A 24,609-nucleotide genomic window follows, 5' to 3' on the forward strand; every position below is an offset into this window, starting at 1 on the left:
ACTACCCTCTCTCCCTCCTCTACTACCCTCTCTCCTCCCTCTACTACCCTCTCCCTCCTCTACTACTCCTCTCTCCCCTCCCTCTACTATCTTTCTCTCCCTCCCTCTACTATCCTCTCTCCCTCCTCTACTTATCCCTCTCCCTCCCTCTATTTACCTTTCTCTCCCTCCCCTACTATCCCTCTCTCCCTCCCTCTACTATCCCTCTCCCTCCCCTCTACTATCCTCCCTCCCTCCCTACTACCCTCTCTCCCTCCCTCCTCTACTATCCCTCCCTCCCTCCTCTACTATCCCTCTCTCCCTCCCTCTATCCCTCTCCTCCTCTACTACCCTCTCTCCCTCCCCTTCTTCTTCCTCTCTTTTATCCCTCCCTCCCTTTCCCCTTTATCCTTCTCCTCTCCACTTTACCTCTTCTCCTCCCCTACTATCCTTCTCCCTCCCTCTACTATCCTCTCTCCTCCCTCTACCACCTCCTCTCCCTCCCTCTACTATCCTCCTCCCTCCCCTCTACTACCCTCTCTCCCTCCCTCTACTACCCTCTCTCCTCTCCCCTACTCCCCCTCTCTCCCTCCCTCTACTATCCTCTCTCCTCTCCCTCTACTACCCTTCTCTCCTCCTCTACTACCCTCTCTCCTCCCCATTATATCCTTCTCCTCCCTCTCATCTTCTTTCCTTCCCTTCCTTTATTTACTCCTCCTTCCTTCCCTTCTTTCCTCCTCTATTTTTTCCTTTCCTTTCATTATTTTCTTCCCTCCTATCCTTTCCTCCTTTCTACTACCCTCTCTCCCTCCCTCTACTATCCTCTCTTTCCTCCCTCTATCCTTTCCCTCTCTCCCTCCCTCTACTTCCTCTCTCCCTCCCTCCCTCCCCCTCCCTCTACTACCTCCCTCCCTCCCTCTAGATGTCCTATTCTCTAACCAGGTTTGCTATCTACGAGACAGTCAGAGACATGTTGAGCAGCAGTAACCAGGGGCCCATGCCTTTCTACCAGAAGGTGCTGCTGGGGGCCTTCGGAGGTAGACACACACACACACACACACACAGACACACACAGACACAGGCTTGCTAAACCACGCATGTATGCTGAACACACGCTGTGAACAGTCTGAGGGTAATGCTCACACACACACACACACACACACACACACACACACACACACACACACACACACACACACACACACAGTCTGAGAGTAATGCTCTCTCACACACACACAGTCTGAGGGTAATGCTCACACAGTCGGAGGGTAATGCTCACACACACAGTCGGAGGGTAATGCTCACACACACACACAGTCGGAGGGTAATGCTCACACACACACACAGTCGGAGGGTAATGCTCACACACACACACAGTCTGAGGGTAATGCTCACACACACACAGTCTGAGGGGGTAATGCTCACACACACACACAGTCTGAGGGTAATGCTCGCCACACACACACAGTCTGAGGGTAATGCTCACACACACACACAGTCTGAGGGTAATGCACACACACACAGTCTGAGGGTAATGCTCACACACACAGTCTGAGGGTAATGCTCACACACACAGCCTGGGGTAATGCTCACACACACAGTCTGAGGGTAATGCTCACACACACACAGTCTGAGGGTAATGCTCACACACACACACACACACACACAGTCTGAGGGTAATGCTCACACACACACACACACACACAGTCTGAGGGTAATGCTCACACACACACAGAGTCTGAGGGTAATGCTCACACACACAGAGTCTGAGGGTAATGCTCACACACAGAGTCTGAGGGTAATGCTCACACACAGAGTCTGAGGGTAATGCTCACACACACACACACAGTCTGAGAGTAATGCTCGCTCACACACACACAGTCTGAGGGTAATGCACACACACACAGTCTGAGGGTAATGCTCACACACACACAGTCTGAGGGTAATGCTCACACACACAGTCTGAGGGTAATGCTCACACACACAGTCTGAGGGTAATGCTCACACACACACAGTCTGAGGTAATGCTCACACACACAGTCTGAGGGTAATGCTCACACACACACACACACACACAGTCTGAGGGTAATGCTCACACACACACACACAGTCTGAGGGTAATGCTCACACACACACAGTCTGAGGGTAATGCTCACACACACACAGTCTGAGGGTAATGCTCACACACACACAGTCTGAGGGTAATGCTCACACACACACAGTCTGAGGATAATGCTCGCTCACACACACACACAGTCTGAGGGTAATGCTCGCTCACACACACACAGTCTGAGGGTAATGCTACACACACACACACAGTCTGAGGGTAATGCTCACACACACACAGAGTCTGAGGGTAATGCTCACACACACAGAGTCTGAGGGTAATGCTCACACACACACAGTCTGAGGGTAATGCTCGCTCACACACACACACACAGTCTGGGGTAATGCTCGCTCACACACACACAGTCTGAGGGTAATGCACACACACAGTCTGAGGGTAATGCTCACACACACAGTCTGAGGGTAATGCTCACACACACAGTCTGAGGGTAATGCTCACACACACACAGTCTGAGGGTAATGCTCACACACACACACACACACACAGTCTGAGGGTAATGCTCACACACACACACACACACACACACACACACACACACACACAGTCTGAGGGTAATGCTCACACACACACACAGTCTGAGGGTAATGCTCACACACACACAGTCTGAGGGTAATGCTCACACACACACAGTCTGAGGGTAATGCTCACACACACACAGTCTGCACACAGTCTGAGGGTAATGCTCGCTCACACACATACAGTCTGAGGGTAATGCTCACACACACAGTCTTGTACAGCCAACCTTGTGGGGACACACAATTCAGTCCCATTCAGAATCCTATTTTCCCTAACCTTATCCCTAAAACTAACCCTAGCTCCTAACCCTAACTTAATTCTAACACTAATGCTTACCTTAACCCTAAACCCCTATAAATGGTATTTGACCTTGTGGGGACAAACAAAATGTCCCCAGTTGGTAAAATCTTAGTTATTTTATTATAATAATTCCACACTAATCTCTGTCATGCTTCTAGGTTTTACTGGCGGGTTCATTGGTACTCCTGCAGACATGGTGAACGTCAGGTCAGAGAAACACCTTGTTAACACACACAGCTCTCTTGCATTTTATGATAGTTATTCAATAGTTATAGTTAGGTTGTATGATGTATATTAATGTAATGTTTTAACTAATACACTGGTTTTGCCCCTCAGGATGCAGAATGATGTTAAACTTCCCCCAGAGCTGAGGAGAAAGTGAGTGTTCCTGACCATTTAGACCACATGACATGTTGTTGATCTGACAATGTCTAACACTGTCTCTCTCTCTCTCTCTCTCTCTCTCTCTCTCTCTGTCTCTCTCTCTGTCTGTCTCCCTCTCTCTGTCTCTCTCTCTCAGCTACAAACATGCTGTGGACGGTCTCTTCAGGGTCTTCAGAGAAGGTAGGAATGTGTGATTTGTACTCAAAAAGATGAAATGACAAGAGACCCGTGATGAGTTTAGAGAGGTGGCCACACACACTATCACTCCAATGCAAAACATTTTTATAAACAACAGAACAATAGAAACCGTGTGTTTTCTGCTGCTCCCTGCTCATTATCCCCCTGTGTATGACCCTGACCCCTCCCCCTGACCTGTGTGTTTTCCTGCTCTGCTCATTATCCCCCTGTGTATGACCCTGACCCCTCCCCTCTGACCTGTGTGTTTTCTGCTGCTCCCTGCTCATTATCCCCCTGTGTATGACCCTGACCCCTCCCCTCTGACCTGTGTGTAGAGGGGTGAGGAAGTTGTTCTCAGGAGCCACCATGGCCTCCAGCAGAGGAGCTCTGGTCACCGTGGGACAGGTACGACCGCACAGCACCTTGGGAAATGTAGTTTATTAATAGCGTTATGTATAGCAGTAGATTGTATGGATTAGGAGAGAGACTCTAGTTGGTTGTCTTTAGGTCTTCTCTTTATCTACTGATTTGTCTTTTGAATGTATTTGGAATTATAACCCATCTCATGTTCCTCTCTCCATCTCATGTTCCTCTCTCCATCTCATGTTCCTCTCTCCATCTCATGTTCCTCTCTCCATCTCATGTTCCTCTCTCCATCTCATGTTCCTCTCTCCATCTCATGTTCCTCTCTCCATCTCATGTTCCTCTCTCCATCTCATGTTCCTCTCTCCATCTCATGTTCCTCTCTCCATCTCATGTTCCTCTCTCCATCTCATGTTCCTTCTCTCCATCTCATGTTCCTCTCTCCATCTCATGTTCCTCTCTCCATCTCCCTCTCTCTCTCCATCTCACCCTCTCTCTCTCCATCTCACCCTCTCTCTCCATCTCATCTCTCCATCTCTCTCTCCATCTCTCTCCATCTCCTCTCTCTCCATCTCACCCTCTCTCCATCTCTCTCTCCATCTCCCTCTCTCTCCATCTCTCCATCTCTCTCTCTCTCTCCATCTCATGTTCTCTCTCCATCTCCATCCATCTCACCCTCTCTCTCTCTCCATCTCACCCTCTCTCTCTCCATCTCATGTTCCTCTCTCCATCTCACTCCTCTCTCCATCTCACTCTCTCTCTCTCCTCTCTCCATCTCACCCTCTCTCTCTCTCTCCATCTCACCTCTCTCTCCATCTCACCCCTCTCTCCATCTCACCTCTCTCTCCATCTCACCTCCTCTCTCTCCATCTCCTCTCTCTCTCCATCTCTCTCTCTCTCTCCATCTCACCCCCTCTCTCTCTCTCCATCTCACCTCTCTCTCTCTCTCTCTCCATCTCATCTCTCTCTCTCTCCATCTCACCCTCTCCATCTCATGTTCTCTCCTCTCATCTCATCTCTTCTCTCTCCATCTCACCCTCCTCTCTCCATCTCACCCTCTCTCTCCATCTCACCCTCTCTCTCTCTCTCCATCTCCCCCTCTCTCTCTCCATCTCACCCTCTCTCTCCATCTCACCCTCTCCATCTCACCCTCTCTCCATCTCACCTCTCTCTCCATCTCATGTTCCTCTCCATCTCACCCTCTCTTCTCTCCATCTCACCTCTCTCTCCATCTCACCCTCTCTCTCTCTCTCCATCTCACCCTCTCTCTCTCTCCATCTCACCCTCTCTCTCTCCATCTCACCCCTCTCTCTCTCTCTCCATCTCACCCTCTCTCTCTCTCTCTCATCTCACTCTCTCCATCTCACCTCTCTCTCTCTCTCCATCTCACCCTCTCTCTCTCTCTCCATCTCACCCTCTCTCTCTCTCTCTCCATCTCACCCTCTCTCTCTCTCTCCATCCATCTCTCCCTCTCCATCTCTCTCTCTCCATCTCACCCTCTCTCTCTCTCTCCATCTCACCCTCTCTCTCTCTCCATCTCACCCTCTCTCTCCTCTCACCCTCTCATGTTCCTCTCTCTCCCATCTCCTCCATCTCTCTCTCTCTCTCCATCTCACCCTCTCTCTCTCTCTCCATCTCACCTCTCTCTCTCTCCATCTCACTCTCTCTCTCTCTCCATCTCACTCTCCATCTCACCCTCTCTCTCCATCTCACCCTCTCCATCTCACCCTCTCCTCTCTCTCTCTCCATCTCACCTCTCTCATCTCCTCTCTCTCTCATCTCATCTCACCCTCTCTCTCCATCTCACCCTCTCTCTCTCTCCATCTCTCCTCTCTCTCTCTCCATCTCACCCTCTCTCTCTCTCTCTCTCTCCATCTCACCCTCTCTCTCTCTCCATCTCACCCTCTCCTCTCATCTCTCCCTCTCCATCTCTCTCTCCATCTCACCCTCTCTCTCTCATCTCACCTCTCTCTCTCTCATCTCATCCTCTCTCTCTCTCATCTCACCCTCTCTCTCTCCATCTCACCTCTCTCTCTCTCTCCCATCTCCCATCCCTCTCTCTCTCTCTCTCTCCACCTCTCTCTCTCTCTCTCCATCTCACCCCTCTCTCTCTCCATCTCACCCTCTCTCTCTCCATCTCACCCTCTCCATCTCACCTCTCTCTCTCTCCATCTCACCCTCTCTCTCTCCATCTCACCCTCTCTCTCTCCATCTCACCCTCTCTCTCTCCATCTCACCCTCTCTCTCTCCATCTCACCCTCTCTCTCTCCATCTCACCCTCTCTCTCTCCATCTCACCCTCTCTCTCTCCTCTCCATCTCTCCCTCTCTTCTCTCCATCTCACCCTCTCTCTCCTCTCCATCTCATCTCTCTCTCTCTCTCTCCACCCTCTCTCTCTCCTCTCTCCATCTCCTCTCTCTCTCTCCATCTCACCCTCTCTCTCCCATCTCCTCTCTCTCTCTCCATCTCACCCTCTCTCTCTCATCTCACCCTCTCCATCTCTCTCTCTCCATCTCACCCTCTCTCTCTCTCCATCTCACCCCCTCTCTCTCTCCATCTCACCCCTCTCTCTCTCTCCATCTCACTCCTCCATCTCACCCTCTCTCTCTCATCTCTCTCTCTCCATCTCACCCTCTCTCTCTCTCATCTCTCCCTCATCTCACCCTCTCTCCATCTCACCCTCCTCTCTCTCATCTCACCCTCTCTCTCTCCATCTCCCCTCTCTCCTCTCCTCTCTCTCTCTCTCTCCATCTCACCTCTCTCCTCTCTCTCTCTCCATCTCACCCTCTCTCTCTCTCATCTCACCTCTCTCTCTCATCTCACCCTCTCTCTCTCCATCTCACCCTCTCTCTCTCTCTCCATCTCACCCTCTCTCGCTCTCTCTCCCATCTCACCTCTCATCTCGCTCTCTCTCCATCTCACCCTCTCTCGCTCTCTCTCCATCTCACCCTCTCTCGCTCTCTCTCCATCTCACCCTCATCTCGCTCTCTCTCCATCTCACTCTCTCCATCTCACCCTCCTCGCTCTCTCTCCATCTCACCCTCCTCGCTCTCTCTCCATCTCACCCTCCTCTCTCTCTCCATCTCACCCTCCTCGCTCTCTCCATCTCACCCTCCTCGCTCTCTCTCCATCTCTCTCCACCCCCCTCGCTCTCTCTCCATCTCACCCTCCTCGCTCTCTCTCCATCTCACCCTCCTCGCTCTCTCTCCATCTCACCCTCTCGCTCTCTCTCCATCTCACCCTCTCTCTCTCTCCATCTCACCCTCCTCGCTCTCTCTCCATCTCACCCTCTCTCGCTCTCTCTCCATCTCACCCTCCTCGCTCTCTCTCCATCTCACCCTCCTCGCTCTCTCTCCATCTCACCCTCCTCGCTCTCTCTCCATCTCACCCTCCTCGCTCTCTCTCCATCTCACCCTCCTCTCTCTCTCCATCTCTCCATCTCCATCCCTCCTCGCTCTCTCTCCATCTCACCCTCCTCGCTCTCTCTCCATCTCACCCTCCTCGCTCTCTCTCCATCTCACCCGCCTCGCTCTCTCTCCATCTCACCCTCCTCGCTCTCTCTCCATCTCACCCGCCTCGCTCTCTCTCCATCTCACCCGCCTCGCTCTCTCTCCATCTCACCCGCCTCGCTCTCTCTCCATCTCACCCGCCTCGCTCTCTCTCCATCTCACCCGCCTCGCTCTCTCTCCATCTCACCCGCCTCGCTCTCTCTCCATCTCACCCTCCTCGCTCTCTCTCCATCTCACCCTCCTCGCTCTCTCTCCATCTCACCCTCCTCGCTCTCTCTCCATCTCACCCTCTCGCTCTCTCTCCATCTCACCCTCCTCGCTCTCTCTCCATCTCACCCTCTCGCTCTCTCTCCATCTCTCCTCGCTCCATCTCCATCTCACCCTCTCGCTCTCTCTCCATCTCACCCTCCTCGCTCTCTCTCCATCTCACCCTCCTCGCTCTCTCTCCATCTCACCCTCTCGCTCTCTCTCCATCTCACCCTCCTCGCTCTCTCCATCTCACCCTCCTCGCTCTCTCTCCATCTCACCTCGCTCTCTCTCCATCTCACCCGCTCGCTCTCTCTCCATCTCACCCGCCTCGCTCTCTCTCCATCTCCTCTCCATCTCACCCGCCTCGCTCTCTCTCCATCTCACTCGCTCTCCATCTCACCCGCCTCGCTCTCTCTCCATCTCACCCTCCTCGCTCTCTCTCCATCTCACCCTCTCTCGCTCTCTCTCCATCTCACCCTCTCTCGCTCTCTCTCCATCTCACCCTCTCTCGCTCTCTCTCCATCTCACCCTCCTCGCTCTCTCTCCATCTCACCCTCCTCGCTCTCTCTCCATCTCACCCTCCTCGCTCTCTCTCCATCTCACCCTCCTCGCTCTCTCTCCATCTCACCCTCCTCGCTCTCTCTCCATCTCACCCTCCTCGCTCTCTCTCCATCTCACCCTCCTCTCTCCCTTCCCCCTCCATCTCCCTGTCTATCACTGCCCCGATCTCCATCTCACCCTCCTCTCTCCCTTCATCTCCCTGTCTATCACTGCCCCGATCTCCATCTTTCTATCTTTCTCTTTCTCTCCATATCTCCCTGCCCTCTCTCTCCTCCCTCCTCTCTGTAGTTGGCATGTTATGACCAGGCTAAACAGCTGGTGCTGTCTTCAGGCTTCATGGGCGATAACATCCTCACACACTTCCTGTCTAGCTTCATCGCTGTGAGTAACCGGGCTTCTTATTGGTTAAAATAGTGCAGAGTGCTGGTTGGATAGAATGTGATATGATAACAATGACATAGTTCATTGATACAGTAACTCAAAGAAAACAAATGATATGTCTGTCTGTCTGTAGGGAGGCTGTGCTACATTCCTGTGTCAGCCTCTAGATGTGATGAAGACCAGGTTGATGAACTCTAAAGGAGAATACTCAGTAAGTTACTCTATCCATCTCTCTCTTTCATCTCTCCATCCATCCCTCTCTTTTGCATCTCTCCATCACCCCTCTCTTTTGCATCTCTCCATCCATCCCCTCTCTCTTTGCATCATCCTCTCTTTCATCTCTCCATCCATCCTCTCTCATCTTCCATCCTCTCCATCCATCCATCTCTCTTTCATCTCTCCATCCATCCCTCTCTTTCATCTCTCCATCCATCCCTCTCTTTCATCTCCATCCATCTCTCTTTCATCCATCCCCTCTCTTTCATCTCTCCATCCTCCATCTCTCCATCCATCTCTTTCATCTCTCCATCCATCCCTCTCTCTTTCATCTCTCCATCCATCCTCTCTCTTTCATCTCCATCCATCTCTTTCATCCATCCATCCCTCTCTTTCATCTCTCCATCCATCCCTCTCTCTTTCATCTCTCCATCCATCCCTCTCTCTTTCATCTCTCCATCCATCTCTTTCATCTCTCCATCCATCCCTCTCTTTCATCTCTCCATCCATCCTCTCTCTCTTTCATCTCTCCATCCATCCCTCTCTCTTTCATCTCTCCATCCATCCCTCTCTTTGCATCTCTCTTTCATCTCTCCATCCATCCCTCTCTCGTTCATCTCTCCATCCATCCTCTCTCGTTCATCTCTCCATCCATCCCTCTCTCGTTCATCTCTCCATCCATCCCCCTCTCGTTCATCTCTCCATCCATCCCTCTGTTTCATCTCTCCATCCATCCCTCTGTTTCATCTCTCCATCCATCCCCCTCTCGTTCATCTCTCCATCCATCTCCCTCTCGTTCATCTCTCCATCCATCCCTCTCTTTCATCTCTCCATCCATCCCTCTCTCTTTCATCTCTCTCTTTCATCTCTCCATCCATCTCTCTCTTTCATCTCTCTCTCTTTCATCTCTCCATCCATCCCTCTCTTTCATCTCTCCATCCATCCCTCTCTTTCATCTCTCCATCCATCCCTCTCTCTTTCATCTCTCCATCCATCCCCTCTCTTTCATCTCTCCATCCATCCCCTCTCTTTCATCTCTCCATCCATCCCTCTCTCTTTCATCTCTCCATCCATCCCTCTCTCTTTCATCTCTCCATCCATCCCTCTCTTTCATCTCTCCATCCATCCCTCTCTCTTTCATCTCTCCATCCATCCCTCTCTCTTTCATCTCTCTTTCATCTCTCCATCCATCCCTCTCTCGTTCACCTCTCCATCCATCCCTCTCTCGTTCATCTCTCCATCCATCCCTCTCTCGTTCACCTCTCCATCCATCCCTCTCTCGTTCATCTCTCCATCCATCCCTCTCTCGTTCACCTCTCCATCCATCCCTCTCTCGTTCACCTCTCCATCCATCCCTCTCTCGTTCATCTCTCCATCCATCCCTCTCTCGTTCATCTCTCCATCCATCCCTCTCTCGTTCACCTCTCCATCCATCCCTCTCTCGTTCATCTCTCCATCCATCCCTCTCTCGTTCATCTCTCCATCCATCCCTCTCTCGTTCATCTCTCCATCCATCCCTCTCTCGTTCATCTCTCCATCCATCCCTCTCTCGTTCATCTCTCCATCCATCCCTCTCTCGTTCATCTCTCCATCCATCCCTCTCTCGTTCATCTCTCCATCCATCCCTCTCTCGTTCATCTCTCCATCCATCCCTCTCTCGTTCATCTCTCCATCCATCCCTCTCTCTTTCATCTCTCCATCCATCCCTCTCTTTCATCCTCCATCCATCCCTCTCTTTCATCTCTCCATCCATCTCTTTCATCTCTCCATCCATCCCTCTCTTTCATCTCTCCATCCATCCTCTCTCTTTCATCTCTCCATCATCCCTCTCTCTTTCATCCATCCATCCCTCTCTCTTTCATCTCTCCATCCATCCTCTCTCTTTCATCTCTCCATCCATCCCTCTCTCTTTCATCTCTCCATCCATCCCTCTCTCTTTCATCTCTCCATCCATCCATCCATCCATCCTCTCTCTTTCATCTCTCCATCCATCCCTCTCTTTCATCTCTCCATCCATCCTCTCTTTCATCTCTCCATCCATCCCTCTCTCTTTCATCTCTCCATCCATCCCTCTCTCTTTCATCTCTCCATCCATCCCTCTCTCTTTCATCTCTCCATCCATCCCTCTCTCTTTCATCTCTCCATCCATCCCTCTCTCTTTCATCTCTCCATCCATCCCTCTCTCTTTCATCTCTCCATCCATCCCCTCTCTTTCATCTCTCCATCCATCCCTCTCTCTTTCATCTCTCCATCCATCCCTCTCTCTTTCATCTCTCCATCCATCCCTCTCTCGTTCATCTCTCCATCCATCCCTCTCTCGTTCCTCTCCATCCATCCCTCTCTCGTTCACCTCTCCATCCATCCCTCTCTCGTTCACCTCTCCATCCATCCCTCTCTCTTTCATCTCTCCATCCATCCCTCTCTCTTTCATCTCTCCATCCATCCCTCTCTCGTTCATCTCTCCATCCATCCCTCTCTCGTTCACCTCTCCATCCATCCCTCTCTCGTTCATCTCTCCATCCATCCCTCTCTCGTTCACCTCTCCATCCATCCCTCTCTCGTTCACCTCTCCATCCATCCCTCTCTCGTTCACCTCTCCATCCATCCCTCTCCATCCATCCATCCCTCTCTCTTTCATCTCTCCATCCATCCCTCTCTCTTTCATCTCTCCATCCATCCCTCTCTCTTTCATCTCTCCATCCATCCCTCTCTCTTTCATCTCTCCATCCATCCTCTCTCTTTCATTCATCTCTCCATCCATCCTCTTTTCATCTCTCGTTCATCTCTCCATCCATCCCTCTCTCGTTCATCTCTCCATCCATCCCTCTCTCGTTCACCTCTCCATCCATCCCTCTCTCGTTCACCTCTCCATCCATCTCTCTCTCGTTCACCTCTCCATCCATCCCTCTCTCGTTCACCTCTCCATCCATCCCTCTCTCGTTCACCTCTCCATCCATCCCTCTCTCGTTCATCTCTCCATCCATCCCTCTCTCGTTCATCTCTCCATCCATCCCTCTCTCGTTCACCTCTCCATCCATCCCTCTCTCGTTCACCTCTCCATCCATCCCTCTCTCGTTCACCTCTCCATCCATCCCTCTCTCGTTCATCTCTCCATCCATCCCTCTCTCGTTCACCTCTCCATCCATCCCTCTCTCGTTCACCTCTCCATCCATCCCTCTCTCGTTCACCTCTCCATCCATCCCTCTCTCGTTCACCTCTCCATCCATCCCTCTCTCTTTCATCTCTCCATCCATCCCTCTCTCTTTCATCTCTCCATCCATCCCTCTCTCTTTCATCTCTCCATCCATCCCTCTCTCTTTCATCTCTCCATCCATCCCTCTCTCTTTCATCTCTCTTTCATCTCTCCATCCATCTCTTTTGCATCTCTCGTTCATCTCTCCATCCATCCCTCTCTCGTTCACCTCTCCATCCATCCCTCTCTCGTTCACCTCTCCATCCATCCCTCTCTCGTTCACCTCTCCATCCATCCCTCTCTCGTTCACCTCTCCATCCATCCCTCTCTCGTTCACCTCTCCATCCATCCCTCTCTCGTTCACCTCTCCATCCATCCCTCTCTCGTTCATCTCTCCATCCATCCCTCTCTCGTTCATCTCTCCATCCATCCCTCTCTCGTTCACCTCTCCATCCATCCCTCTCTCGTTCATCTCTCCATCCATCCCTCTCTCGTTCACCTCTCCATCCATCCCTCTCTCGTTCATCTCTCCATCCATCCCTCTCTCGTTCATCTCTCCATCCATCCCTCTCTCGTTCATCTCTCCATCCATCCCTCTCTCGTTCATCTCTCCATCCATCCCTCTCTCGTTCATCTCTCCATCCATCCCTCTCTCGTTCATCTCTCCATCCATCCCTCTCTCGTTCATCTCTCCATCCATCCCTCTCTCGTTCATCTCTCCATCCATCCCTCTCTCGTTCATCTCTCCATCCATCCCTCTCTCGTTCATCTCTCCATCCATCCCTCTCTCGTTCATCTCTCCATCCATCCCTCTCTCGTTCATCTCTCCATCCATCCCTCTCTCGTTCACCTCTCCATCCATCCCTCTCTCGTTCACCTCTCCATCCATCCCTCTCTCGTTCACCTCTCCATCCATCCCTCTCTCGTTCACCTCTCCATCCATCCCTCTCTCGTTCACCTCTCCATCCATCCCTCTCTCGTTCACCTCTCCATCCATCCCTCTCTCGTTCACCTCTCCATCCATCCCTCTCTCTTTCACCTCTCCATCCATCCTCTCTCGTTCACCTCTCCATCCATCCCTCTCTCGTTCACCTCTCCATCCATCCCTCTCTCGTTCACCTCTCCATCCATCCCTCTCTCGTTCATCTCTCCATCCATCCCTCTCTCGTTCACCTCTCCATCCATCCCTCTCTCGTTCATCTCTCCATCCATCCCTCTCTCGTTCATCTCTCCATCCATCCCTCTCTCGTTCATCTCTCCATCCATCCCTCTCTCGTTCATCTCTCCATCCATCCCTCTCTCGTTCATCTCTCCATCCATCCCTCTCTCGTTCATCTCTCCATCCATCCCTCTCTCGTTCATCTCTCCATCCATCCCTCTCTCGTTCATCTCTCCATCCATCCCTCTCTCGTTCATCTCTCCATCCATCCCTCTCTCGTTCATCTCTCCATCCATCCCTCTCTCTTTCATCTCTCCATCCATCCCTCTCTCTTTCATCTCTCCATCCATCCCTCTTTAAACCCTATGTTCTTCCCTTCATCCAACTCTCTCACCATGTAACTGTGTGTTTCAGGGTGTGATACACTGTCTGAGAGTGACGGCTAAAGAAGGACCCATGGCCTTCTACAAGGTGAGACACACACACACACAGACAGACACACACACAGACAGACACACACACACACACACACACAGAGACACACACACACAGACACAGACACAGACACTGGCAGTCCCAGAAACCCATCTAGCAGACCAGCCTAATAACCTTCGCTCTGTGTGACTGTCTTTCTGACAGAGACAAGAGTTTCTAACTGATCTTGTAATCCTGGGTCTTACCTTAACATGTATATGAAGGATGGGTCTTACCTTAACATGTATATGAAGGATGGGTCTTACCTTAACATGTATATGAAGACTGGGTCTCACCTTAACATGTATATGAAGGCCGGGTCTTACCTTAACATGTATATGAAGGATGGGTCTTACCTTAACATGTATATGAAGGCCGGGTCTCACCTTAACATGTATATGAAGGCCGGGTCTCACCTTAACATATATATGAAGGATGGGTCTTACCTTAACATGTATATGAAGGATGGGTCTTACCTTAACATATATATGAAGGCTGGGTCTTACCTTAACATGTATATGAAGGCTGGGTCTTACCTTAACATGTATATGAAGGCTGGGTCTTACCTTAACATGTATATGAAGGCTGGGTCTTACCTTAACATGTATATGAAGGCTGGGTCTTACCTTAACATGTATATGAAGGCTGGGTCTTACCTTAACATATATATGAAGGCTGGGTCTTACCTTAACATATATATGAAGGCTGGGTCTTACCTTAACATGTATATGAAGGCCGGGTCTTACCTTAACATATATATGAAGGCCGGGTCTTACCTTAACATATATATGAAGGCTGGGTCTTAACATGTATATGAAGGCCGGGTCTTACCTTAACATATATATGAAGGCTGGGTCTTAACATGTATATGAAGGCTGGGTCTTACCTTAACATATATATATGAAGGCTGGGTCTTACCTTAACATATATATGAAGGCTGGGTCTTAACATGTATATGAAGGCTGGGTCTTACCTTAACATATATATGAAGGCTGGGTCTTACCTTAACATATATATGAAGGCTGGGTCTTAACCTCTTGAGCTTATGGCTCAATACTGCCCCCGTTGGAGGAAGTGCGTGCCCATAGTAAACTGAAAATATTTTTTTCCAAAATTGCTAATATATGCATATAATAATAATTATTGAATAGAAAACACTCTAAAGTTTCTAAAACCGTTTAAATTATGTCTGTATGTAAAGCAGAACTCTCAGGGCAGCCTTTCTCCCAAACTCTCTTGTCAAGAGAAAAGTTGGGTCTTGACGTCATCGCCCCCACCCTTCCCAGGCAGCTACCGATCTGGGAACAGTATGTATTTGTTCAGGCTGATGTCTGCTTTCAATTGGCACGTTCATTGTTTGAAGGCTGGCTCCCTCATCCTTAACGGGCGAAAATGCCCGGTTCACTCTCACATACATGCACTCTATTGAAGGCGATTTGGGGAACGTTCTTTCCAATAGACACCAGTTGAAGCCGGTTCGTTTGTTTATGATTATCATTGTTTTACATGATAAAAACATCATTTTGCTCGATTCTGCACTTAGTTTGACCAGTTTAGTCGACATATAATATGTAATTTTGAAGTTTGATTGCGCAAGAGTGCGGGACCAGAAGGAGCAGAAGTTATTTTGGGTGCATTTCAGCTGAAGCTGTTAGCATATGCTAATACAAAGAGGCACAACTTGAAACCAAACGATGTATTGGGTAAGTATGACTCCTTCTACGTCTTCTGATCGAAGAACATCAAAGGTAAGGGAATATTTATGTGGTTATTTTGGGTTTCTGTGGACTCCAAACGTAGAGGAGACACTGCTAATATCTGAGGCCGACTCATAGCATAGACTAGTGAACGAATTCTGTAACGTTAAAAATAAATGTAACACAGCGGTTGTATTAAGAAGAAGTGTATCTTTGTAACTATATGTAGAACATGTATATTTAGTCATGTTTATTGCTTGTTATCTGACGTTATCTGTCCGAGCTATCATAATTTCTCCGGACATTTTGAGTAGCATTTTTGAAATGTCGTCATTGTAAACAGAGATTTATGGATATTAATGGCATATTATTGAAAAAAAAAAAAAAAATGTACTGTGTAACATGTAATATTACTGTCATCTGATGAAGATTTTCAAAAGGTTAGTGAATTATTTATTTTTTAATCCTACTTTTAAATTTTATATTTTCTGGGACAAAATGGGCCGTTTGCCTTTTGTTTCGGTGGTGGTCTAATATAAATGTGTGCTATGTTTTCGCCGTAAAACATTTTAGAAATCTGACTTGCTGGGTAGATGAACAAGGTGTTTATCTTTCATTTGAGCTATTGGACTTGTGTAGGTGTGGAGGTTAAATATGTCTAAGAATATTTTTTCACATTTTGTGTTATGCTAATGAGCTTGAGCCGTAGTCACGATCCCGGATCCGGGATGGGTAGCATCAAGAGGTTAACATGTATATGAAGGCTGGGTCTTACCTTAACATATATATGAAGGCTGGGTCTTAACATGTATATGAAGGCTGGGTCTTAACATGTATATGAAGGCTGGGTCTTACCTTAACATGTATATGAAGGCTGGGTCTTACCTTAACATATATATGAAGGCTGGGTCTTAACATATATATGAAGGCTGGGTCTTACCTTAACGTATATATGAAGGCTGGGTCTTAACATGTATATGAAGGCTGGGTCTTACCTTAACATATATATGAAGGCTGGGTCTTACCTTAACATATATATGAAGGCTGGGTCTTACCTTAACATATATATGAAGGCTGGGTCTTACCTTAACATATATATGAAGGCTGGGTCTTAACATATATATGAAGTCTGGGTCTTAACATATATATGAAGGCCGGGTCTTACCTTAACATGTATATGAAGGCTGGGTCTTACCTTAACATATATATGAAGGCCGGGTCTTTCCCTAACGTATATATGAAGGCTGGGTCTTACCTTAACATATATATGAAGGCTGGGTCTTACCTTAACATGTATATGAAGGCTAAGGTGAATCCTGGGTAAAGGTCTGTCATTACTGTAACCATGTCTAAGGTGAATCCTGAGTAAAGTACTTCTCTGGCCATTTACACATCAGGGTCTTGAGTAATTTACCAAACCAGATGGAAGGGTATTGGCTGACTGTCCCATCCAGTGTCAGGGCCTAAACATATGGTCCAAGCCTGTCCAATAGGATTGCAAGGTTGTAAACAACTGTCCATCCCTGTGTAAAGGTCTTGACTAACTGTCCAATGCAGTTGCAAGAAAGTTAATTAACTGCCCAATTGCATTGCAAGGTCTTAACCTACTGTCCAATCACGTCAGCATGTAGACCAACTGTCCAATCACGTGTCAGGGTCTTGACTATGTGCCCAATGTTCAATCACATGTAACAATGTTGGATAGGTCTTGACTGACTGTCCAATGACGTGTCCAAATGCTAACTAACTGTCCAATGGGGTTGCAGGGTCTTGTTCCTGCAGGGATCCGTCTGATTCCTCACACGGTCCTCACCTTCATCTTCCTAGAGCAGCTCAAGAACAACTTCGGCATCGTCATCATCTCCTGAGCACGCTCCATTACCTACGACCTTTACCCTCTAAACCCCTGTCCCCTGCAAACATCAACCAATCCCCTGTCACTGCCACGGTGCCACACCCCCCCCATGGCCCTGAGCTGTCCAATCACACAGAGAGGTGGATGTAGGGATGGAATGTCTGCTATGCTATCCTACCCAGCCCTCTTTCACCTGCTCTGGAAATCAACCAATCACCCGGGGAAAAGACTACGAAGGAACTGCCTACACCTGCACCATCACAGCCTTGTCCACAGGAAGAGTTGTCATAGCAACGCCAGTCAAACCCTGCTGTGACATCATCTTCATGTCTCTGTCATCATCAATAGTGCCATTCTCAATGGGGGCTGCGCCTCAAATCATACACTATTCCCTATGTAGTGCATTACTTATGACCCTTAATCTGTAGTGCACAAAACATGTAGCTCTGGTCAGAAGTAGTGCACTACGTAGGGAACATAGTGCTACCTGAGTTCACTCCCTAAACGGTGTTAATGTGTTTATACTGTAGCCTTCCACCATCATCATCATGTATGTATCACCCAAACCTGTTCCATTCCACACCACACCAGTCCTCATGTATTACTAGCAGTGTACTAGTTGTAGTAGTATGTATTACTAGTTGTAGTAGTATGTATTACTAGTTGTAGTAGTATGTATTACTAGCTGTAGTAGTATGTATTACTAGTTGTAGTAGTATGTATTACTAGTTGTAGTACTATCTATTACTAGCTGTAGTAGTATGTATTACTAGCTGTAGTAGTATGTATTACTAGCGGTGTACCAGCTATAGTAGTATGTATTACTAGCTGTAGTAGTATGTATTACTAGCTGTAGTAGTATGTATTACTAGCTGTAGTAGTATGTATTACTAGCTGTAGTAGTATGTATTACAAGCAGTGTAGTAGCTGTAGTGGTATGTATTACAAGCAGTGTAGTAGTATGTATTACAAGCAGTGTAGTAGTATGTATTACAAGCAGTGTAGTAGTATGTATTACAAGCAGTGTAGTAGTATGTATTACAAGCAGTGTAGTAGTATGTATTACTAGCAGTGTAGTAGTATGTATTACTAGCAGTGTAGTAGTATGTATTACTAGCAGTGTAGTAGTATGTATTACTAGCAGTGTACCAGCTCTAGTAGTATGTATTACTAGCTGTAGTAGTATGTATTACTAGCTGTAGTAGTATGTATTACTAGCTGTAGTAGTATGTATTACTAGCAGTGTAGTAGTATGTATTACTAGCAGTGCAGTAGTATGTATTACTAGCAGTGCAGTAGTATGTATTACTAGCAGTGCAGTAGTATGTATTACTAGCAGTGCAGTAGTATGTATTACTAGCAGTGCAGTAGTTTGTATTACTAGCAGTGCAGTAGTATGTAGTATGTATTACTAGCAGTGCAGTAGTATGTGGTTCTACTAGCAGTGCAGTAGTATGTATTACTAGCAGTGCAGTAGTATGTATTACTAGCAGTGCAGTAGTATGTATTACTAGCAGTGCAGTAAGTATGTCGAATCCCTGAGCTGACAGTGCAGTAGTATGTATTACTAGCAGTGCAGTAGTATGTATTACTAGCAGTGCAGTAGTATGTATTACTAGCAGTGCAGTAGTATGTATTACTAGCAGTGCAGTAGTATGTATTACTAGCAGTGCAGTAGTATGTATTACTAGCAGTGCACCAGCTGTAGTAGTATGTATTACTAGCGGTGAACTAGCTGTAGTAGTATGTATTACTAGCAGTGTAGTAGTATGTATTACTGGTATGACTGTAAATCACTACCACATTGTGGTTCTAACTGAAACCATCTCAGATACTGTCACATCGGGGGGTGACGGTGACAACGGGCCCTCTTCCTGTTCATAACACTGTAACAGCGGCAGGTAGCCTCCTGTTCATAGAGTGATGCTTATTACAGTAACAGGTCAGTGTATTCCTGTTCATAAGTGATGCTTATTAGGTAATAACAGGTCAGTGCTATTCCTGTTCATAAGTGAACTTTACTTCACCTAATGGCTCTGTGATATTCCTGTTCATAATGATCTTATTACTGTGACAGGTCAGTGCTATTCCTGTTCATAAGTGATGCTTATTACTGTGACAGGTCAGTGCTATTCCTGTTCATAAGTGATGCTTATTACTGTAACAGGTCAGTGCTATTCCTGTTCATAGGTGATGCTTATTACTGTGACAGGAGATCAGTGCTATTCCTGTTCATAAGTGATGCTTATTACTGTAACATGGGTCAGTGCTATTCCTGTTCATAAGTGATGCTTATTACTGTGACGGGTCAGTGATATTCCTGTTCATAGGTGATGCTTATTACTGTAACAGGTCAGTGCTATTCCTGTTCATAAGTGATGCTTATTACTGTGACAGGTCAGTGCTATTCCTGTTCATAAGTGATGCTTATTACTGTGACGGGTCAGTGCTATTCCTGTTCATAAGTGATGCTTATTACTGTGACGGGTCAGTGCTATTCCTGTTCATAAGTGATGCTTATTACTGTGACGGGTCAGTGCTATTCCTGTTCATAAGTGATGCTTATTACTGTGACGGGTCAGTGCTATTCCTGTTCATAAGTGATGCTTATTACTGTGACGGGTCAGTGCTATTCCTGTTCATAAGTGATGCTTATTACTGTGACAGGATATCAGTGCTATTCCTGTTCATAAGTGATGCTTATTACTGTGACAGGATATCAGTGCTATTCCTGTTCATAAGTGATGCTTATTACTGTGACAAGATATCAGTGCTATTCCTGTTCATAAGTGATGCTTATTACTGTAACAGGAGATCAGTGCTATTCCTGTTCATAGGTTATGCTTATTACTATAACAGGAGATCAGTGCTATTCCTGTTCATAGGTTATGCTTATTACTATAACAGGAGATCAGTGCTATAACTAGAATCTTATGAATCTCACGTCATCATCTCAGAGACATTTGTGAGTGGCATTGGGTGACATAGGGTCCTATTCCTGCCTATAAGGGATGCTGCATAACAAGTTATAATGCCATAACAACATGGCTATAAAGCCATCACATGCTTACAGACAAAGGTACTAAACAGAAGAAGTTGCCCCTAGGCACCGATTCTGGGTCAGACATTAGTTGCATCCCCTACCAGTTAAAGTTATTGTTGGGGCTAGGTGATCTGATCCTAGATCTGTGGTTAGGGACAACAGTAGAAATTCCCACCAAGGGCAATGTGACGAGGAGATATAACTGGACAGAGATGAGAGATGTATAGTGAATAGGTTGTACCCTGCCTTTGACCAGGCCCCATAGGGCCCTATAGGAGATCAATCAGAGATACTGTGAGTTCGAGAGAGATACTGTTTACTGGGACCTGGATGAAACTGCTGTCTTTAAGGCACTTTATTAAACACACACACACACACACACACAGGTGCACTCACACACACACACACAGGTGCACTCAAACACACACACACAGGTACACTCAGACACACACACACACAGGTGCACTCAAACACACAGACACACACACACAGGTACACTCAGACACACACACACACAGGTACACTCAGACACACACACACACAGGTACACTCAAACACACACACACAGGTGCACTCAAACACACTGACACACACACACACACACACACACACAGGTGCACTCAAAACACACACACACACACACAGGCGCACTCAAACACACACACACAGGTGCACTCAAACACACACATAAGCACACTCATCTAAGACAAACAGACAAACCCTACAGGTAACTTTAGGCAGTTATCTGTATGTAAATAGGGCCGTTTGGGGACACACCCCACAGTGAGTTCCAGTGAGTCAGGATGCCTTTCCCTCTGTGGCCTCCAGGGGGGTAGCATGGTACTGTGTGTGTTTGGGAGACTGGTGATTATGAATGAGTAACATGATTATTAACAGACACTATGTCTCTGTGTGACTGAGAGAGGATTCATTCATAAATTCTACTGTGAGGTTGTGTGCGTGCTTGTGAGTGTGTGTTTCAGTTAATTGTTTGACTATTTGATGGGCCATTATTAAAGAGTGGTATTGGGAACCACCCCTTGTACACACACACACACACACAATCTCTAGGAATGGAAATGAGATTGTAGGACCCAGCTCTGTGCGGCTGTACATGTATGGGTCTGTATTTTGTAGATTGTTTTTTGAATTAAAATACTAATAATTAATAACTGTCATTTTCTCTGTGGGTGTGTTTGGAGGGGGGGGTGAACGTAATGGATCTCCTTGCTGACTTGTGTCCAAGGTCTGTCTGTTTATTGATACTGTCTCCCCCTATTGGTCGTGGTGAGCAGTGCTCTTCAGTTCTGAAGCTCAGTCTTCACTCATCGCCTGGTGAGGAGCTATGAAATATGGTTCTCTTTAAGGTATCAGAAAGCCTGGTGAGGAGCTATGAAATATGGTTCTCTTTAAGGTATCAGAAAGCCTGGTGAGGAGCTATGAAATATGGTTCTCTTTAAGGTATCAGAAAGCCGTTGAACCAGAAACACACTGGAGAAACTGATGGCCGAGGTAGGTTACTTAGCAACTCTGACTAAAATGTCGGCCGTCCTCTCTTTCACAACCGGAGACAACCGTCCTCGCTTTCACAACCAGAGACAACCGTCCTCGCTTTCACAACCGAGACAACCGTCCTCGCTTTCACAACCGGAGATATGTGTTTGACGTCGGCAGTTTGCTTTTTTGTGACGACAGGACCGCACTAAACTTTCAAGACCTCTGTTTCGCTGGCTTTTAGCTCATTAAACACATTTAATCTTTATTTAAATGTATTGCTTTTTTCACCACATAAACAACTGCCATCTTGCCTGAAAATAATAAACATTAGTCTCCCCTCTTTTTTTGAATTCTTCCTGTTTTGATTGGTCTGCCAACACCACATTGATATTGAGGAGCTGCTCCAATGTTTAAAGATAAGGTATTCCACACTATGCAACATATTAAATTAATGTTATTGTCAGATAGAATACTGAGGATCCCTGAAGGAAAGAGCTTGTAAGTGTAGGAAGGATTTTGATATGGTTAGTATTGGTTCAGGCTCTGGTTACCTAATTAGGAGTTTGTTTTTAAAATAGTATTAAATCTAACAGGAATATAGGACATCTGTGGTGATTTAGGATTATTGTAAGGATTAAGATAGATTGATTAAGGAAATGTAAGGACTTTAGAGATTGCCACTTATAGACATGTTTTTTCTCAAATCAATGATTTTAGATAGTCAAACAGTGAGACGCTTAGTGGCATTTTGAGAGATAGGAGAGAAAGGAATGACTGTTTAAATGGGTAAATATATATATTTAAGAACATACATAAATAGCACAGATACTTCTTAAACTAGATAAGACACTGGACAGAGAATTGATACAGGATTGAGATGAATGGATGCCCAAGGGAGAATTGGACATACATGATAATGTTAGAAAATAAGGATAATTTACTAATCCTACCTAAGTCATTATTTAGGGTATATAAGGTTGTTACCTGGGCAGAGCCAGGTATCAAAAGGGGGGTGGGTAAGTTGGTGGCCTATTGGATAAGAAACAAATAATTAAAATAAAAACATTTAGCTAACAAATAGGGCACTAGTAGTAGTTCTCTCTATGGGGAAGAGGGTATCATTTAGAGCACTAGTAGTAGTTCTCTCTATGGGGAAGAGGGTATCATTTAGGGTGCTTTCTGTCAACGCCTGACATATAACAAGGTCTGACTTCTTGTGTCAATCAACACCTCTCTTTCTTTCTTCTGTCTTTCACATTCCCTCTTTTATTCTCATCTCTCTCCCTCTATCCTTTCTCTCTATTGCACTCTCTCTCTCACTCTCTCCTCTCTCTCTCCTTTCTCTCTTGCACTCTCTCTCTCTCTCTCCTTTCTCTCTATTGCACTCTCTCTCTCTCCTTTCTCTCTATTGCACTCTCTCTCTCTCCTTTCTCTCTATTGCACTCTCTCCTTTCTCTCTCTGCACTCTCTCCTCTCTATCTCTCTTCTCCTTTCTCTATTGCACTCTCTCTCTCTCCTTTCTCTCTATTGCACTCTCTCCTTTCTCTCTATTGCACTCTCTCTCTCTCTCCTTTCTCTCTATTGCACTCTCTCTCTCTCTCCTTTCTCTCCTTTCTCTCTTACACTCTCTCCTCTCTCCTTTCTCTCTTGCACTCTCTCTCTCTCTTTCCTTTCTCTCTATTGCACTCTCTCCTCTCTTTCCTTTCTCTCTATTGCACTCTCTCTCTCTCTGACGCCAACACATGAGAATAAATCTAGTTTCTATAAAGACAGTCAGCGTATGACGAAAATGGGAAAAACCAACGGGAGTGTTGAGAGCTGTGTACTTCAGAAACAATGTTCAGGGTCACATACACTCTACGCTGTCAGAGTCAACAATAAAGAGACACCTAACGTCCTTCAGGGTCACATACACTCTACGCTGTCAGAGTCAACAATAAAGAGACACCTAACGTCCTTCAGGGTCACATACACTCTACGCTGTCAGAGTCAACAATGAAAGAGACACCTAACGTCCTTCAGGGTCACATACACTCTACGCTGTCAGAGTCAAAATAAAGAACACCTAACGTCCTTCAGGGTCACATACACTCTACGCTGTCAGAGTCAACAATAAAGAGACACAATCCTTCAGGGTCACATACACTCTACGCTGTCAGAGTCAACAATAAAGAGACACCTAACGTCCTTCAGGGTCACATACACTCTACGCTGTCAGAGTCAGAGTCACACACAACGCTGTCAAAGAGACACCTAACGTCCTTCAGGGTCACATACACTCTACGCTGTCAGAGTCAACAATAAAGAGACACCTAACGTCCTTCAGGGTCACATACACTCTACGCTGTCAGAGTCAACAATAAAGAGACACCTAACGTCCTTCAGGGTCACATACACTCTACGCTGTCAGAGTCAACAATAAAGAGACACCTAACGTCCTTCAGGGTCACATACACTCTACGCTGTCAGAGTCAACAATAAAGAGACACCTAACGTCCTTCAGGGTCACATACACTCTACGCTGTCAGAGTCAACAATAAAGACACACCTAACGTCCTTCAGGGTCACATACACTCTACGCTGTCAGAGTCAACAATAAAGACACACCTAACGTCCTTCAGGGTCACATACACTCTACGCTGTCAGAGTCAACATTAAAGAGACACCTAACATCCTTCATCTCTCCGTTCTTCCATTCATCCACCTCACGTCGCCCTTTGAATGAAACACCTACACTGTGCACGTACGTGTCAGATTTTCCTGGAGTCCAATCAAATCAAATGTTATTGGTCACATACACATATTTAACAGATGTTATTGGTCACATACACATATTTAACAGAGGTTATTGGTCCATATTTAACAGATGTTATTGGTCCATACACATATTTAGCAGATGGTATTGGTCACATACACATATTTAGCAGAT

At 46.9% G+C, this 24,609-nt stretch overlaps 1 protein-coding gene across 1 annotated transcript; it reads left to right on the plus strand.

The window, feature by feature from the left end:
• Window positions 1-901: 901 nt before the first annotated feature.
• On the plus strand, window positions 902-18,535 carry slc25a10b (solute carrier family 25 member 10b; the record flags this gene model as incomplete). Its single annotated transcript, XM_042316111.1, has 9 exons — window positions 902-1,016; window positions 3,082-3,130; window positions 3,260-3,301; window positions 3,444-3,487; window positions 3,822-3,889; window positions 8,454-8,546; window positions 8,680-8,757; window positions 13,529-13,585; window positions 17,052-18,535. Coding segments are annotated over 9 exons (648 nt in total), but the record flags the coding sequence as incomplete, so codon positions are not given.
• Window positions 18,536-24,609: the final 6,074 nt, after the last annotated feature.

This window comes from Oncorhynchus tshawytscha, unplaced genomic scaffold (genome assembly GCF_018296145.1).
Source record: "Oncorhynchus tshawytscha isolate Ot180627B unplaced genomic scaffold, Otsh_v2.0 Un_contig_1375_pilon_pilon, whole genome shotgun sequence".
Classification (NCBI taxonomy): Eukaryota; Metazoa; Chordata; class Actinopteri; order Salmoniformes; family Salmonidae; genus Oncorhynchus; species Oncorhynchus tshawytscha.